Here is a 19024-nt window from a genome sequence, read left to right as displayed (position 1 = left end):
GCCGGGGTTCTGGTAGATCCCAGCAGCCCGAAAGATTACAAGGAGTACGAAGGAGACTTAAATCTGTTTTTGTGTCACCTACTGCCACGTTCCTGTGCCGGGACAGAGGAACAGAGAATCAGGGCCTCGGTCTTTTAGATAGGAGTTGAAATCAAGTGAGTGTATGTAAAAATAGCAGGAGATCTTTTTTTTAATCAAAGACAGAGTTCTGGCAAGCCCTAGCCCAATACCAAATTGAGTAACTCAATATCCAGCCCCAAGAGATCAAAAACTGTCAGGTCCGAAAAAAAATTTGAGATTGGCTTAAAAATAATAATTTCTGGTTTCTGACCCTTTAGGGAGCTGTCACTTCACATTTTCAAGCCTTTCTCCACAATCACGAAGGCTGGAAACGTACGTTTTTAATTTTAAATGAAAGCTGAGATTCCCGTGCAATCTCCTGATTCCAGCAGCTGGGGGGTCTAAGAAACCCATCTGATATCATGAGATTTGCGATAAAAATCACAGCAGCTGGCATCGCTGTAAATCCTATTTTCTGCAGGATCAGCTGGCTCCATAGCTTCATTTCCTGTCCTGCGCTGTGTAGCGTTGCTCTGAGCTGTTAAAACAGCTGCTGTGTTCCATCCAAGGGGTGACTGCATTTCAGTGGTGGGGGAGAAGGTTTCTGTATGGCTGCATGTGGTTGGTGGAGTGGCCTGTTTTAGGGTTTTGTGCGGCCATCCATCACCATAGTACCTGAGTGCCTTCCTTGTGGGTCAACAGCAGGAGTGAAGTCCCTGGTGTATTTCGTGGGGTCTCTGGCACTCCTCCCTTTTTAGAACAAACCCTCTGCTTGGGTTTTTTAGATTTTATTACTATCCCCTGTGTGTTGGTTGGTAGGGTTTTAATGGGTAGAAATCTGGGGTCCTTCAGTACGGAGCAAAGCTATTAATATTTAGAATTACAGCAGCATCCAGAGTTCTGCATCAGAAACAGGGCCCCATTGTGCTGGATAATACTCCTCACATGTTGCTGATCATTTGATTTTTTCATCTTCCCAGCGGGTGCAGCAGGGAGCTATTTTGAGATAATATTAGTTTACTCCACATGTTTTCCTGGCAATTAAGATGGAATAAGTTACTGCCTCATATAGACCAACTCTGCGTGTATTTTTAGCAAAATTACCATATTTCCATTCTGTCCCTCCAAAAAGGAAAAAAATCTCTCCTACACTGAATACATTTCAGTGGAACTAAAAGGTGTGTCCTTGTTTCCGCTCCTGTCACCTATCTGTTTGTAGCTTTCCAATGTTTGCAGGCCTTCTGTCTACATTCATTACTCCTGATGAAGCCGGTAGTCTTCGTGGTCCGTGTGGATGAGTGTTTGTGGCAGGTGCTCTTTAGCAGAAGGACGTGTTTGTCTAGTGGTTAGAGCAAGGGACTGCGAGTCAGGAGAATGTAGGTGTCCTGGTCAGGTCTGTACTGCTCGCTTGTGGACGGTGGGGGAGTCACTCAACCTCTCTCTGGTGTCTGTTTCCTAACTTGCAGAATGGGGATCATGGTGGTCTAATTAATAGGGAGGCAAAATTCCTTCCTTTTTGTGCAGTTCTTTGGGGCCCTCGGTGGGCAAAGGGTTGGTAAGCACCCTAGAAACGCAGAGGAGGGAGTGGTGAGTGGTAGCGGCTTTCTTAACAACCAAGGAAGCTAAGACAAGTGGTGGGAGATGCTGTAGGTAAAATGAGGAAGGAAACCGCTCCCCTTGTTGGAATAGTATTAAGGGAGGAAGACAGGAGTTTCCCTTGTCAGCTTAAATGGCAATATTCTTTGCCTATTATATGGAAGGATGGTCTAGTGGTTAGGGGGCTAGCCTGGCACTTGGGAGACCTGAGTTCAGTTCCTCGTGTGACCACCTTGGGCTTGTCTATACTTGGAAGTTAGTGCCAACTCAGGTCGGCTGTGACTTGAAAGCACATTAGCTGTCCCTGAATATGTATGTGGACACTCTTATTCTGGAACAAGAGTGCCCCGTTCCTGTTTCGCTTACCCCTCTTTAAACAGGAACAAGGCCCTCTTTTTTTGGAATAAAAGTGTTCACACACAGAGTTGCACAGGGACAGTTAATCAGGAATAACTCTGTAGCTGAGCCCCTCTGTGGCTCGGGTCCTCGTGTGTACACTGGGGCTAATAGCACTGCCCTGCCTCACAGAGGTGTGGTGAGGATACACACAGTAGAGATTGTGAGGTGCTCAGCTACTGTGGTAATGAGGCTGTATACGTACAATTGGGACAGCTGGAACTGGACCTATGAAGCTGTCTTGTTCTTGCCTTCTGGGCCACGACCCCCAGGTGAACATCACCAGTTGCCTTAGGAGAAGGGGACAGTTTAGTTAACCCCATCCTGTTCCCTCTGCCTCAGTAACCCGGAGCATCCCATAAACCCGTGTGCTGTTTCCTAAGCTGCCTCCTTTAGTAGCGCCATGTGACCCAGTGCAAAGAATTATGGGAGGACTGCACTAGAGGTCGGCAGGTGGCTGATGCCTGAATGTTGGGGGTGGCAGTTTAAAGGAAGAGTTCGCCCGTCCTGCTCGTGTTGGGCTGCTGCGAAGTGACACCGGCGAACAGCGAGAGGAAAGGCTCGGTCGGGGCAGTTAACAAGTGGCTGCTGAATTCATCTGACTCTGACCAACTGATGGTATCGTGCCTCAAAAATCCAGGCCCGGAACGCCAGCCCCAGCTGTGCAAATCCAAACAGTGCTCCCTTTCAGAGGCAGCGGCCGTTGCTGTGTGGTGTACGGCTCCAGGGAGAGCACATGGACCAACGCTCAAAGCATCACCATTTTCCAGCACCTGCAGCCAAGAAAAACAAGACTGGGCTGGAGTCTCAGGAGGCAGCGCTTCTCTAGTCCCTTAAAAGTAGCCCAGTTGGATCAAATCACAGCTGTGTGCTTTGTAATAGCTCCAGCAGCCTTGCCTGGAGTAAGAGACGTGAAACAGGAAAAGACCTGTTCCATCATCTTATCCAGCCAGCTGTGTCAGGGCAGGATGGTTCTGTGCACCATGAATTTTGCAGCAATTTATCCAGTTCAGCCTTAAATGCCTTGGTGAGGGTCTGCTTCCCTTGTGATTCTATCCTACAGCCTCATAGATCTGATAAGAAGTCTTTTAAATCAGCCTAGATTCCCCCTTTTGGGATTCATCCCAGTACTCCTCACTGAGCTTCCTTATACCACTCTCATTCCTCTGCTTCCTGTGCGCTCATATCCTGGAGACCTTTGTAGGTGGTTATCATGTTATAGCCTTCACTTCCCACTTAACAGCTGCTGAGCCAAGCTAGACTTAGGTAGCTCTTTGAGTTTTCTCTCATGAATCTCACTCTTTAGCTTCCCGGAAGCATCTTTGAGCCTCTTCTCTGAACTTCCTCTAGTTTGTGTCCATCATCAGAGCTGGTTTTGTAGCTAAGGGGCTAGACAGGGACTTGAGAGATTAGGGTTCAATCCCTGACTTGGCCACAAACTTTCAGGGTGTTCACAGTGTTCAAAAGGGAGCTAGATAGATTCATGGAAGATAGGTCCATCTATGGCTATTAGCCAGGATGGGCAGGAATGGTGTCCTTAGCCTCTGTTTGCCAGAAGGTGGGATTGGGTGACAGAGCATGGATCACTTGATGATAACCTGTCTGTTCATTCCCTTTGGGGCACCTGCCATTGGCCAATGACAGGGGACAGGATACTGGGCTGGATGGACCTTTGGTCTGACCCAGTATGGCCGTTCTTATGTTCTTATGGGCAAGTCGCTTCAATCTCTCTGTGCCTTGTTTCCCCTGCTGTAAAAATTTGTTGTTTTTCTTAGTCCTTGCCTGCTGAGAGTATCAGCTTTTTAGAGCAGGGTCATTCTCACTATGTTTATATTGTGCCTGGCCCAGTGGGGCTGCAGGATCAGTCAGGGTCTCTAGGTCTCATTGCAGCAGAGAGAATGTTTCTGATAATGAAGTTCCAAGATTAGAGTTCGCTATCCCCTGGGGGCTGTGCCCCAGCCATGTCAGATGTGTGCAGAGGGACGTGCACTTTCCTGAGCCATTGGTCACTTTCTGCCATATCACACATGCAAATTCACATCTACTTTGCTGTTGCCTGGCGCTCTCATGCTCCATTACTGCTTCCTGTATTTCTCCCTCCCATTGTCAGTGTGTTCAGGTTATTTTTCTGCGTTGAATCTGGTTTTATTTGCTCGTCAACCCCTAGCTTCCTTAATAGGATTTTTCTGTCCTTCCTGGTGTTTGTAACTCCTCTCAGCTTTGGGCCTTGGCCGTTTTCAGCGTACTCCCTCTTCCAGATCAGAGAGGACCTTGTATAAAACCAGACCCAACATGATCCCCTGCATCTCTCCTTCCCCCAACGCAGTATGTTGTTGTTTGTCTGCAGTCCTTCAACTGGTTGCCAATCCTTGTGACTGGGCTCAAACGCACACTGGCAGGAACTAAGTTCAAATTCACCTCACAACCCCTGTGTGTGGTGTTCTGGGGCACGCACAGGCACAGGAGAACCAGCCGGTGGAGCCAAGATGCTGTCACTCTCTTCATTCTCAGCCTTTCTAGTAAGGTGAGCTCCGTTGCAGCTAAGCTCGTTAATGAAAACAAAACTTACAGGAGCTTTTTCAGCAGCTAGCTGAGTGGATGCCAGGGTTAGTCCGAGCTTCCAAGCAGGAGGGAATGGTTACATGCTGTGACGGGCCAGGGGACAGCCTTGTGATATGGGCACACGTTTCGGGTACTGTGTAAATATATTCTCTTCTCCCCACCGGATCCAGCCCTTTGAGCTCTCCACGGGGAGTGCTCTCCCGAGACTTCAGGCAGAGTTGTTCATCTCCTCCGGTGACTCAAGGCTGGAATACACACGTGACAGAACAAGAAGCAATGGTCTCAAATTGTAGTGGGGGAGGTCTAGGTTGGATATTAGGGAACGCTATTTCACTAGGAGGGTGGTGAAGCACTGGAATGGGTTGCCTAGGGAGGTGATGGAATCTCCTTCCTTAGCGGTTTTTAAGGCCCGGCTTGACAAAGCCCTGGAGGGGATGATTTAGTTGGGGATTGGTCCTGCTTTGAGCAGGGGGTTGGACTAGATGACCACCTGAGGTCTCTTCCAACCCTGATATTCTATGATTCTATGCGTGGCGGGACAACATGGCCTCTTGGCCAACAACAACATCTGGCACTGGTAACCCAGAAAGGGCCCAAGTGATCAGTCGATGCTAATGCTGCTTCCCAGTTACCCTTTTAAAACTGTGGGAACTTGCAAGGGGGGAAGTGGCCAGTCTGTCCAAAAAGAAAAAAATAAAAAGCCCTGCGTTTGAGCCTTAGAGAAGGTGAACTGGGGTCTACGGAGAACTAAGGGGCCCTTTCATATTCCATAAGCCCTGTTCAGTTAGGAGATGGGGAGAAGGGGACTGAAGCCGAGTGGCTAGCGGTTGGGCGTTTGGAAAGAGGGGGAGAGTTTGGCTTCATTGGCAACTTCACAACGAGACAAACATCAGCCGAAGCTTTCTCCCCACACTTGGCTGGTCTAGGGGGTTGTCTGCATGCCCTCTGCTGGCCCCATCCCTAGTTCTCTCTACCTCAGATCATGGACACTCCAGCCACTCGTCCAGCCTGGTTAGAGCTAACCAAATCACCTGTCTCAGCAGTAAGGAGACTACGCAGAAGAACTTTAGCCTGGTTTCTAGAAGCTGCCTCCCTGTTAAGAGATCTAGAATTTGTCCCCTTCTTATCCCATTACTTAAGGCCCTTGGTCATAGCAGCCCTTCTGGCTGCTGGAGAGCAGTGCAGGGTTGTGCTGTGCCTGCCAGTCTCCCCAGTGCACTGAGCCCAGGATGCTCAAGGCTTGGCTTGTGACCAGCTGTTTCCTATGCTCAGGCAGTGCCTTTGGACATCAGATCAGCCCCCCTTTTTTCTGCTGCTGTTATACATGTGCCTTAGTAACAGGCAGATGTAAGAAGCTTGCGTGATGGGAGGGGAATTCTGACTTGGGCGTGCATGTAACCCAGAGCTTAGCACAGAGGTGACAGTAATTCCAGTGCAATGTAATTGCACAGATCAACAAAAAAGATACCATGCTCTTTCCTTTAAAAAGGGACCCGTCTCCCCTCCTTTCTGCTGCAGGAGCAGCCAGCGCACCAGTCTCTGGGTTAGTCATGTGTTGGCTTAGGAGCAAGCTATACGCATTTCTTACACGGCACCTTTGTATCCAGGTGATGAGTGTTAAGGCCAATGTGGTCAAAGTTGGCACCCAAAATAAGTGGCAGCTTCTTAGCGCTTCTGAAGATCAGGCCACTTATTGTCGGTGCCCACATACAGATCTAGGTGCCCTCCTGTAACGCCTAGACCACATCTAGATTTGCTGTGAAAGGCAGGCTTATGTCCCAGTAGGTTGCACTGGGGCTGCTCCCATCCTCAGCCTGCTATGAAGGTAACAACACATTGGAAGCTGTTCTGGGCCAAGCGCTGGCTAGCGCACTGTGTAAGGTGGACCAGGGTGGGTTTCTAGAGGGCTGTTGAGAATGTCCCTTCCAGAATCCAGGGCTGATCTGCTGCAGGCTCTGTGCTGGGCACAGCATTCACCCACAGAAGGAGGTAAAGGCAGCCTCATCTGCCAGGTACATCCTAATGTTCCACTGATTTCTAAGTCATGTGGGGGTGCCCAAGGGCTGCCGCAAAAGAGCAGCTGTGGCAGAGAACCAGCAGCAGGGAGGTGACGGAAAATCTGTTTCCTTTCAAAGATTTTCCATTTGAAAAACGTCAAGGCGTGGACATGAAGTCCAAACAACACCGCACAACGCGCAAGGCGACCGGCTAGAAAGTGACACCTGCTGCTTTAATATGTAGCTACATCTATCCAGTTCCCCCCCCGCCACCTTCGAAAGGATCCCTCGTTCACCCTACCTCAGTCTCTATTGTTAAGAGCGGGATATTTTGGACAGCAAACCTCAGGGGCAGTACTTGAGACTATCAGCCTTGCCAGCCTTCTCCTGCTAGCATATTGTCCTTCATCGTGCTGGGCTAAATCCATGGGCATTGAGTGTAACGTGTTTATTTTGTGGCAGTCCTGGAGAATAGAAGCCAGAGGAAACATGGAGGGCTCTGCGCCTCTGGCTCCGAGTTTGGAAGAACCTGTTGCTTGTTTGCGTTGTCGCTGCTTTTGGCAGAGACTTTCTGGCTCCTAGGTTGGACCTTCAGTAGCTTGGACCCGACTTGAAAACATCTAGGATGTTCAAGAGCATCTCTGGCCACTGACACAGGCTGATGCTCTGTTTCCAGGCACAGCTGAGGTAATCGTCCGCGTGGGTTAAGTACACAACTGTACACCCACTTGGGGTGAAATGCCTCAGGTGAGGGAGCCCAGTGAAAGGCCCTCTGTGCAGCTTAAGCCCTTAGACAAGGGGGCCTGGCTGAGCACATGTGCTATGGAGACCCCTGCATCTGCTGTTATGGAAGGGCTTTCTGTGCCAACCCCTCCTAGGCCAGCGCAAAGGGCATAGGTGGGGGAGGACCAGGTTTCAGGAGGCATGAGATGTACATTGATCCTTTGGCCCTCGTGGAATGTGCAAATCGGGCCTGTCCCAAAGCCCTCGGATGTCAACGCAGAGATTCTTACAGGCGTCAATGAGCTTTGGATCAAGCCCATAGCATGGAGCAGAGGCCCTGTGGAGGGGATGCACTGCAGCCCTGTGCTTTGGCCCCAGGACCAGAGCAGGATTTCACCACCTCCACCCTCTGCACTTCACCCTCATGAACCTCTGTTCTCCAGTTCTGAATCCCATCTCTCATGTGCTGAGTACTCAAGTCCAGGCCCATGGACTTGCGATGTATATCCTGAATGCTGTGTTTATTTTGGACATTGATTCTGTAGCTGGTTAATAATTGCTGCGGGGTTTCTGAATGGCAGGGGAGCATGTGCAAGGGCTCTTCTACACAGAGAAGCTCATTCGGATTAAGGTAGGGTGTGAATTTAAAGTGGAATCGCTATTCCTGATTAACAAAGTGGATTAAGCTTTCAGAGTTAGGCACTTTTATTCCGGAATAACAGCATCCGCACAGAATAAGTTAGTAAGGAATCGTTAGGAATAACTCCCTGTGTAGAAAAGCCCTACCTGAGTGATGGGGTGGATGCAGCATGTACATATCTGGTAGACCTGTTGATCGCTTGCTCAAACTCCTTCTTAAATTGCAGATCGACAGGACAGAGACAGCCGTGAATAACCTCAACCCAGCCTTCTCCAAGAAGTTCATTGTCGATTACCACTTTGAAGAAGTGCAGAAGCTGAAGTTTGCTCTCTTTGACCAGGACAAGTCAAGCATGCAGCTGTATGAGCATGACTTCCTGGGAGAATTCTCCTGCACCCTGGGCATGGTGAGTCTACAGCAACGCTGCGCCCCAGCAGTTAAGAGTCACTTGTGTGGCTCCCTCAGTCAGAAGGATCCCTTACACCAAAAATCACGGCAGTGTTTAGGTTACTCCCAGTCCCAAAGGAGCAGTCACTTACCCCAGGGCCATTGCAGCTTAGATCTCACAAAAGTCAATGCTTGTAGCCAGTCCTATAATAAACTATCTTAAGATTTATTAACTAGGGAAAGGAAATAAGACAGTTATTTACAAGGCTTAAGCAAGTAAACATACACACACAAATGAGTTAGTCTTAAGTTCTAAAAGGTAATAGAAGCTTCTATAATAAGCAAGCTCTGTATGTCCCTTAGGACTAACCCAGGCTAAACACTGGGGATTTTTTGCTTCTGCCTAGAAAACCTTGCCCTCAAGAGCCCAAGCAGCATAGAGATAGTTTCTTCTTATTCGGGATTTTTATTCCCTTTCTCTGACAGGCCTTCTCAGATGATGGAAGGGAATTAACTTGCATGGTTCCTCTTCATGGGGGACAGGAGAGAGCAATCAGCAAAGTCTTTCGTCCCCTTTGATGTTCCACAATAGTTTGCCTGGCATTGATGGACCTTTTCTGTTGGGCAGGAAGTAACACCTTCTCCTCCTGGAAGGTGGCATTTCACACTAGTTAATATCTTTCTTCTGTTTACGGAGGACTGCCATGCAAACACTTAAATATTCCCTTTTTTATATGGGCTACAGATGTTATAAGAGAAATTAATGCATGCGGCAATTTACAAGCATTTCATAAAGTCTAATCACTAAACACAGTTTTATAATTCTAATACCTATCTTAACGATACTAATCCACGGAGGAGCCAGACTGGTTCCCGCTGTGTATTTGTCAGTGTTCAGTTGAGACCTAGCGGCCTTGGCATGAGTTGGCACCTGGTTTGCCAGCGTCACAAGCTTCACATCGACCTGCTGTAGCCTAGATTGTAAGCTCTTTGATGGCAAGACGCCTTTTCAATAAGGCCAGGTTTACACAAGAGCAGGTTTGCTGGTATAACTCTCTAAGCTAGCAGGGCTTGCCAGTAAACAGTTTATACTCGCAAAAAGGGCATGTTCCAGTATATTTTATACCGGTTCGGCAAGTGAAATAAGTTACACGGGCAAAAACACATTGATGCTGGATAAACCTTACAGAAATATTGCAAAAAATTGCACCCTGGCCACGTAGCTATCTCGGCAAGGGTTTCTAAAGTCGGCCTGGTCTACAGATACAGCAATGAGCACAATGGGGCCTTCATCCCTGATTGGGGTTCGTAGGGACTACAACAGTAAATATAATTCCGCTTGAAGGGTGACATCAGACCAGTCGCTTTCCCTTTGTTCATAGTCACTTTCACTTCTTAGTGCTGTTTTTCTGTTCCCCAGCAATGTTTCAAATACCCCCTCCAAAAAAAAAGCCACCCTGTTTTGCTTAGATCCCCATGAAAACTTTTCTCTTCAGTTCTGTCAAAGCCTCTTATAAAGAAAAAACGCCCGACATATTCAACACAAGTGACTCTGAGCTCCAGCTGATGTTCTGATTAACTAAGGTCAGTGATTCTCAACCTCTTTTCCCTAACGGGCCCAATGTTACAATGAAAACGTTTTGGATCACCCTTCCCTCTAGCCATAAAGAGAGGGTTGCAACAAGGCTGTGAGCTCCTGGCTTATGCCGTGCCCAGGTAACTTGGCTGTGTGTGTTCTGCACCTGGTGGATTAATGTTGGAATCGAGCCCCCTGACTGGGGCGTCTTGCTGGAGCACAGTTGCTTTGTGGCTCTTGATGGTCTCGCAGTGGACAGCAGGTTGTTCCTATGCTTCGCTGTGATGATCTGGCAGCCCAGAATAATCTTGAGGACAAATTGGAGTGATGACACTTGCTTTTGTGTAACTGACTAGACAAGGTGCAGTGCAGTGGAGAATCAGGCTAACGGACTCAGCTGAGGGGGGTGGTGGCTTCTTTCACTGGATTTTGATCACTGCTTTTTGCCCTTGTAGGGTTTTATTAAACCTGCCCAGTTTTGAGGTCCAGGTAGCTATTCGAAAGGACAGGAAGCTTCCTTAGGTACAGATAACCTGGCTCTGGAGAGCCACTAGAGAAAGCATTTGACTTCACCTTTTAATTTCACTTTTGCGTCAGAGCTCTGTCAGATTAGTTTGGAGTGTTTTGTTGTACCTCATTAATTCTGCGGCTGGATTTCATTCCATGACCCCTAACCACCTCTGCAGCCATGCGAACTAAAAGTATGAGGCATGATCAAATCTCATGCTTCAGGGCACAAGCAGACAGCCTACCACGGTCAGGAAGGAACTTTTAACCCCCGATGTGCAGTGCTATATAAATGCCTAGTTTCACTGAGGTTTTTTGCCTGTCTCTGAAGCAATGGCTTTTAGCCAATGCTGGAGCGAAGATATCGGACTAGCTGGAATGATGGCCTGGTCCTGAAAGGAAAATCCTGTAGTCCTTGATACGATGAGATCTGGCTGTGACTTAGGCTATGTTTACACTTAAAACTGCATCAGCACAGCTGCAGTGCTTCGGTGTAAACATTCACTACAGTGACGGGAGGGGTTCTTCCATTACAGTAGTGAATCCACCTCCCCAAGAGGCGGTCGCTAGGTTAATGAAAGAATTTTTGCATTAACGTAGTGCTGTCTACTCTGGAGGTCAGGTTGCATAGCTGCATCTCTCAGGGGTGTGGATTTTTCACACCGCTAGGGAATGTAGCTATGCTGAGGTAAATTTTTCGGATAGACCAGCCCTTACTGTTGCCTTTAATGTCTCCTTCCTCAATTAGAGGAGAAGTCTGTCTTCCGGAGGGGGGAAAGCATTTCCTGCGAGCTCTAGTGAGAATCTGTGATAAAATCCAGCTAGACCTCTGCCACCATCTCTTATCTCATCTGGGTGGAAAATGCTCTGGCCTAGGATCAGAGCTGGAAATTGCAGGAAAGCACTTTAACTAAGTGAATTTTTCCCTCTGATGCTGCTGCTAGTGTTCAAATTACATATGATGCCGTATTGCAGCTAAGTAGATTGCAGAAGGTTATTTCGACTTCCGAATGGCTGTTTTCAGGCTTCTTAGGAAGAGAACTGGGAATTATACACTATATATCCACTTCATAGTGGGATCAGCTCTGCTCCTCGTGGGGGAGCCGCTGAGGCAAAATGCAAAGTGCCCCTGAAAACTCCAGGAGTTTGGGAATGTCCAGTATTCTGCAGGATTGGGCCCTTAGGTAGTGAGGCAATCCGTCATTAACAGAAGAGCAAAACTGGCAGAGAAAGGAATTTTACTGTCATGCTTCTGAGAAGTTATTTAAAACACAGAGGGAGAGTTCAAAAAGTAAGTCTGTATCCTAAACTGGTGCAAATCCCTCTAGCTCCATTGACTTCAATAGACCTGTGCCCACTTACGCTGGCTGAGGATATGACCCATAGTTTGAATTGGATACGGTGTTCTTTCACTCGGCCTAAAGTGTTGGGTAGGGTTGCTGTGCACCATTTACCAGCTGACACATTCCACCATAGAGACAGCTGCATTTTGAGTGGGGTGAGCTTTTTCCCTGAATATATAGCTTAAGAACCCAGACTTGTGAGCTGCCAAGCACACTCCATTAGACTTCAGGAGGGGCCAGTGGTGTTTTGGGTAAAACAGGAGCAAGGCCTCTGCTTTTAAATAGCTTTGGGAAGGAGGAACTTGATGCAAATGTGCTTTGGTGAGGATGGTGACATTAATCAAGTACTGTGTCTCTGTGTCCTTTTAAGGTACGTTTTGAAAAGGTGCATCTGTGAACATGTCACCGGAATTAGCTAACTTAGGCAGTGACCAATTCCTCCTCACTTTGCTTTTGATCATTTAGATCTCTGGTTTTTGTGGCTTCCTTAGATTGTCTCAAGCAAGAAGATAACAAGAACGCTACTTCTGGGAAATGGGAAGCCGGCTGGAAAGGGGATGATAACGGTACAGTTACTGATTTATTATATATATTGTGTGTGAATATAGATAATAGACACAGTGTGGTCCGCTTGATAATACACTGGATTGGGACCCCGTAGACCTGAGTTCTATTTTCTGCAAGTCACTTCACCTTTCTGAGCTTCCGTTTCCTCTTCTAGCTTTTGTCTATTTAGATTGTAAGCGTTTTGGGGTAGGGACTGCCTCTTGCCAGGTGTTTGTACAGTGTTTAGTACAATGGGCCCCTTCTCTCAGCTGGGGTCCGGGGGCACTGAAATAACAAAATCTAATCTCTATGTAAGTACCGAAGTAATATGCTTTTCTTGTCAATGCAAATGGTCTCTCCAAACCTCCCTGAAACAGACTGAGATAAAGGGGTTGATTATATTCCGCTGCTGATAATCAGTGGTTTTATTTGTAGTAAGAGGCCAGGACTTACAACTTAGCAACAGGTCTCTTAGCAACAGCATCTCTCGCCTGATGTACAATCCCCCACGTGATGGCTTTCCCATTGTTGGTATATTTAGCAATCTTTTCTTTACATGAAGAGGGTAGATTTAGGTCTGATTTTTTACCTCATCTCTCTTTTCTAATATGAACAGTCCCAGTCCTTTTCATCTCTCCTCGTATGGAACAGCTTCCCTACCCTTAATCAGTTTTGTTGCCCTTCTCTGTACCTTTTTCATTTCTCATGTATCTTTTTTGAGATAGCGTGACCAGAACTGCAGGCAGTATTCAAGGTGTGGGCATACCATGGATTTATAGGGTGGCATTCTCATGTTTACTGTCTTATTATCTATCCCTTTCCTAATGGTTGTTAACGTTGATGGGTTTTTTTTAACTTCTACTGCACATTAAGCTGATGTTTTCCGAGAACAATCCACAAAGACTCCAAGATCGTTCTTGAGTGGTAACAGCTAACTGAGACCCCATCATTTTGTATGTATAATTGAGTTTACGTTTTCAAATGTGTTGCTTTGCATTTATCTACACTGAATTTTATCTGCCATTTTGTTGCCCGGTCACCCAGTTTTGTGAGATCCCTTTGTAACTCTTCACAGCCTGCTTTGGACTTAACTATCTTGAGTACTTTTGTATCATCTGCAAACTTTGCCACCTCACTGTTTTGTCTTTTTCCAGATCATTTGTGAATATGTTGAACAGCACTGATCCCAGTGTAAATCCGTGGGGGACTCCACTATTTACCTCTCTCCAGTCTGAAAACTGACCATTTATTTCTACCCTTTGTTTCCTGTCTTTTAACCAGTTACTGATCCAATAGAAAACCATCCCTCTTATCCCATGACTGCTTAGTTTACTTAAGAGCCTTTGGTGAGGGACCTTGTCAAAGGCTTTCAGAAAGTTTAAGTACACTATATCCACTGGATCGCCCTTGTCAGCATGTTTGTTGACACCCTCAAAAAATTCTGATAAATAGGTGAGGCATGATTTTCCTTTAAGAAAGCCATGTTGACTCTCTCCCAACAAATCATGTTCATCTGTGCATCTGATAATTCTTTTCTTTACTATAGTTTCAACCAGTTTGCCTGGCACTGAAGTTGGCAGGATTGCTTCTGGAGCCTTTTTAAAAAATCTTAAAAAGGCGAAAGAAAATGCAATGGGAAAATTAATGAGCAGTACCTAATTCACATGTCTTTCCTGATTAAATATCTCTCCACCCCTGCGCTTGGCACTTACTTTGGAAGAATTGAGCCAGATTAAAGGGTCACTTGTCAAGTTTAAATAAACACATTTGTTTCAAAAAATAATTCCTTATCTCTTGCTAAGACCTTGGATTACTAAAACTGAAAGGGGTTTAAATTTCTAATTCACTCTGTACAATTTATGTAATTTACTATTTTGCATTTAAATCCGGTTGCGCGGTGAAAATAGACTAATTAAACTTAACTTTGCTTCTAGTCCTTTCTCTTTCTGGTTCTCATACATAATGCTGCAGTGGTTAAACAGTGTTGCAATGTTAGCATGGCAAACACTGGAATGCAATAATCTTCCACATAAACAGTAACATGAAAACACCCTACTGTTTTTGGCTCTTGTAAACGTAAAGTTTGGACCAGTGGTGTCCCTTTAACTTTTTAAAGAAAGTATTGTTTCTGTAAAAGTGGTGACTGCATTAGAAGTGCCTAAGGCCGCTATAAGAGATGTTAATGTCAAATGCTGGTCCTGTCTCTTTGGATTTTCCCTCTGTTAATTTAAACGCCCCCACCACCACGTTTATGGGGATTGAATTTGGGATCTTCGGCACAGGTGTCTTCCACTTAAACTAAAGGCTGCTCGACACTAGACGCTCTACATCCGTGCAGCTGCACTGCTGTAGTGCATCTGGGGAAGACGCTCTGTGCCGACGGGAGAGGCGGCGTAATAAACCCACCCCCACGAGAGATGGTAGCTATGTGTGCGAGAGAAGTTCTCCTGCCAACATAGCACTGTCCACACCAGCGCTTAGGTTGGTGTAATTTACGTCGCTTAGGGGGGTGGCTTATTCACACCCCTGAGCGACGTAAGTTATGCCGAAGTATGTGGTAGTGTAGACCTGGCCTAAAGGATTAACTTTGCTAGCAGTAGTAGGCTCTTATCCTCTGGGCCAACCATGAGGAGGTGACACAGAACCCTGAGCCAGCATGTTATGTGAGCAGTAGGTAGTTGCTTAGAGACTAGGTGCTATCTACCTGGCTTTACCTCATGCTTGAGTAATATCCCGGGTATCTCTGCATATGGGTGTTTCTTCTACCAGGTTCTGAGTCCCATATGTCTGGGTGTTCCTAGGGAGATGGAGAGCAGTTGTCTTTAATGGAAGATAGAGCAGGGATATGTTAGTGTCTGTGCTGAAGCAGCTGGCTGCTCCTTTTATTCTCGGAGCTCTTGGTCGCTGTCTGGGAGCTCTTTCTGTTTCAGTCCTGCCAGCCCTCCCGCTGCTCCTCTGGGTTCTGGGTGCGTCTGTCCGAGGGTCCCCTGCCAAGTCTGAATCTCCACATTCCTTTCTGCCCGGCTAGGCTGGCGGCCCTGCTGGCTGGGTCCTTATGCAAATGAAGCCCATGCGAATGCACTGTGCTGTGGAGGGCTTTCGTCTCTCTTCCTGATCAGCAGCTTGAAAGGAATGGTTGAATATGTCGGAAGAGATCTTCATCTCATAGAATCATAGAATAACAGAGTTGGAAGGGACCTCTGGAGGCCATCTAGTCCAACCCCCTGCCCAGAGCAGGACCAATCCCAACTAAATCATCCCAGCCAGGGCTTTGTCAAGCCGGGCCTTAAAAACCACTAAGGAAGGAGATTCCACCACCTCCCTAGGTAACGCATTCCAGTGTTTCACCACCCTCCTAGTGAAAATTTTTTCCCTAATATCCAACCTAAACCTCCCCCACTGCAACTTGAGACCATTATCTCTGCCCAGATCGCCCGCCGTGTGTGCAGCCAATCGCCAGTCCAGAAGTGGGGGTAGGGGGTGGGTAAGTAAGGTGGCTATAGAAGGTCCACTGGCAGATGGCATCACTTAGTTATCCTGAGTGCTTCAAACATTCAAAGCACTGGCCCAAACGTTAACCAGTCCTTACACATCCCCTGTCCCGTGAGCAGTTATTTACCCCATGTTACCTATGGGGAACTGAGGAACGTGGAGTTTAAAGACGGGGTTTACAGAAGCATCTCAGTGACTGAGGGGCACTGTCCCCGTTAATTCACACACTTCCTGAGCCATTCTCCACTCTTGGGAACACACCAGCATCCTCGTAATACCAGTGCCACTGCAAGGGACGGGAACTTGTGCTCCTAAATCATCACGTAGGTGCTTTTGAAATGTCCACCCCTAGTGACTTGGCCAATGTCCCGAGGCTTGTCAGCATCAGAGCTGGGAACTCTCAGTTTCATGAGTAGAACTGGCTGCAACTTGGGATTTTTGGTTCCTGGGATATTTCAAAATTTGACTTAGTTCTGATGTGGAGCTGCGGATCCTGTAATCCCATGTTCCCCAGGACTCCACCAGTAAGCTGGGCAGGGTTCTCTGCAAAAGTCCATCGAACTTGAACCATTCTCGCAAAACATTTCAGGTTTGACAAACCAGTGTTATCCAATGAAAGTGTTGTTGGAAAATTCCTGGCCAGCTCTGCTCACGAGTGATCTGGTTGGTTGAGTGCAATGCTGCGATCGTTCTGTTTCCGGTGTAGTCGTTCATGGGAATTGTGCTTTTTTAACTTTGCTTTCTGCAAGCAGTTGAGAGTGGGTGCTTCAGGTTTGCTTTCCACGAGCTTTTGGGCCAGCAATACCCAGTGGAGACACTCGGGGAAGGCAGACGCAAAGGGAACGCAAATACGACTGGAGTGACTGATTCCAACGTTCTAACAAATATTCATAGGAAAATGTTCATTCCAGTCCAGTATTCGTGCAGGCCTACTGCTAAGTGTATATCAATTGCGATTACCTTCTAAATAGCTAGACCAAAGGACCACTGAAAAGGATCCGGCCCTTTGAGGTTTTTGTGGAGGGGAAGGAATTTAATGCCTAAATCATGTTTAGAGTAAATCGAGAGATTTAGTTAATTAAAGAAGCTGCTTTAAAAAGTAAATGGCCCTATGCAAAGTGTCCCATGTGTGATAAGGTTGACCTTGGAAACCAAAGATTTAGGTGTCTGTTGCAAATTGTGCGTTGACAAAGCCCCTTCCCTATGTTCAGGGTGTGGAAGAATTTCCAGTGTGTGTGGGTGACGTTGAGAAGCAAAAGGAAGCTAGCGGAGGTATGATGCGTGAATCTGATGGGAAACCTTCTAGCAGTGTGTGTTGGAAGGAGATTTATTTTAATGTTGTGTTTAAGAGGAGAGTGACTGCAGAATGTGTCTGCTGCTCTATTGTTCTGGTAGGTCTAATTAGGAGTAATGGTTCACTTACCCTGAGCACCAGAGCTGGGATTTTTTTAAAAGTATCCAAAGAGAGCCAGCCCCATCCAGCAAGGGTCAGGTTTACACCAAGAGCAGGCATCACAAAAAACACTGCTTCTGGAAAAGTCCAAGACTGACCTGCCATGGAGACTGGAATCCCTTAGAGTTGTGGGCCCCATCTGCTGCCAGTGCTGGGTACCCCTCATGAGCGACCAGAAAACTTGGATCTCTAGGAGAGTCCAGTCTGTGCTTTCGCTAGCTCAAAACTCACATAAATTATTGGTTTTTAAAAGAACCAGAACAAGAGGCCAGTCTGGCATGTGGCAAACAGAACCCCCAGCTGGGGTGAGCACTGTATCGTACAGCAGATCCCTTCTCCCAGATGACTGCAAGCAAGTTGGACTAACACGTCTTACCAGCCCGCGTCACCAGTCCGGTTCGGGCTGGGTTTATTCCCTGTGCTTTTCCTTACTGAATGAGACTCTACAGTTCTTGACTTAGCGTTGATCTGGAATAAGTTCAGTGCACACGCCCGGTAGCTCAGCTCAGAGAATTACAGAGTGGCGTTTGCACGCTGATCTGTCCTTTTGATTTATTCTTGCTGCTTTTGGGAAGAGCATCTCTGGCTGACACATCCCTGTATCTTGTGCCTCATGGATTGTCTCAAACTGGGCCTAATACATTGTAGCATACTGCCAAATATGGGACTGAAATACTCTGACCGGTACCTTTGAATTGTCTCCTCTTGGCTGGAGGCTGGTGTGGCCGGGCCGTCGGCAGTACCGGGGCTGCAGGTATCAGCGTTGCTGCAGCCGAGGCACGTGAAGCCCCAGAACTGAGAGCGAAAGCCACCTACGTGGGTCGTCGCTCCTGGGGGCCAGGATGGGGAGGAGAAACTTTCTGCCCTGCTGTAGCAAGCGGAGTTGGCCGGGGTGCATCGTGGTCTGTTCGGGGCGTCTGCATGGAGCCAGGATCTCCTCCATCACTTACCGCTCATGGGGAGTCCGCCTCCTCCCATTCACAGTGGGATGTGGTGGCTGTTGTGGCTCGGAGTGAGGCCTGAGCAGGGAAAGTGCAGGAAACTCCTGCTCCGGTTTTCCAGCCAAGGCCCCTGAATCACTTGCTTTGCGCCTCTGAGTTATTCACTCCTCTCTGTGCCCCCTTTGCTTGCCCTTCCGTGACACGGCTCACAAGGAAGACCACAGCTACCATCCCTATAACCCCCCTCAGCTAACATGGGCCCTCATGGAAGGGACTTTTTCTAAGTCCTTTGTGACGGCTTTGCAGGTTTTCTGGGTAAGTGAAGGCTCCCCCGTGAGCCTGCTGCTTTGGAGATCCCCAGTGGGATGTGCTGCTGCGCGTGAGTCCTTAGAGCCATTCAGAACGGGGATGAAGCAACCTTCTCTGAGCCTCCCACTCTCTGGAGTGAGTCACTTTGCCAGCGAGAGACTCCCCACAGGTGCTGGGTCACCTACTCTCTCCTCCCACTCCTGTTAATGAGCCAGTGACCTCCCTGTCCCCAACATTTGGCCAATCGCTCTTTCTTGGGGTGCTAAGTCTTTTCAACCAGAGCGTCCCTCCTTTGAATACAGGGGCCAAATTTCCAAGGACCCTTCTTTGAAAAACGTATAGGTGGACCCACGTGTGCCTACAGAATGGGCAGTCATGGGAAAGGGGTAAATTCTCCCCTAAGCTCTGTACAATGCTTGAAGCTTGTGCCAAGGGTTTCGTACCACAATCGGGGCATGGAGCGTACTTCCAGCTGGAAGATCATCTGAATTTGTTT

The 19024-nt window shown here is 47.5% G+C and overlaps 1 protein-coding gene across 13 annotated transcripts in view; it reads left to right on the top strand.

The window, feature by feature from the left end:
- CPNE2 (copine 2) overlaps window positions 1-19024 on the top strand; it is a 205538-nt gene that overhangs the window by 55170 nt on the left and 131344 nt on the right. For 12 of the 13 annotated variants that reach the window (XM_078848086.1, XM_073307437.2, XM_073307434.2 and 9 more), the window contains exons 3-4: window positions 8201-8380; window positions 12279-12353. In XM_078848086.1, coding sequence (XP_078704212.1) covers window positions 8201-8380; window positions 12279-12353 — 255 coding nt within the window. The remainder of the gene's footprint in view (window positions 1-8200; window positions 8381-12278; window positions 12354-19024) is intronic. The other variant, XM_073307432.2, reaches the window with a different exon arrangement.

Source organism: Lepidochelys kempii, chromosome 12 (assembly GCF_965140285.1).
Source record: "Lepidochelys kempii isolate rLepKem1 chromosome 12, rLepKem1.hap1, whole genome shotgun sequence".
NCBI classification, from domain to species: domain Eukaryota; kingdom Metazoa; phylum Chordata; order Testudines; family Cheloniidae; genus Lepidochelys; species Lepidochelys kempii.
This window is presented reverse-complemented; position numbering and strand designations above follow the sequence as displayed.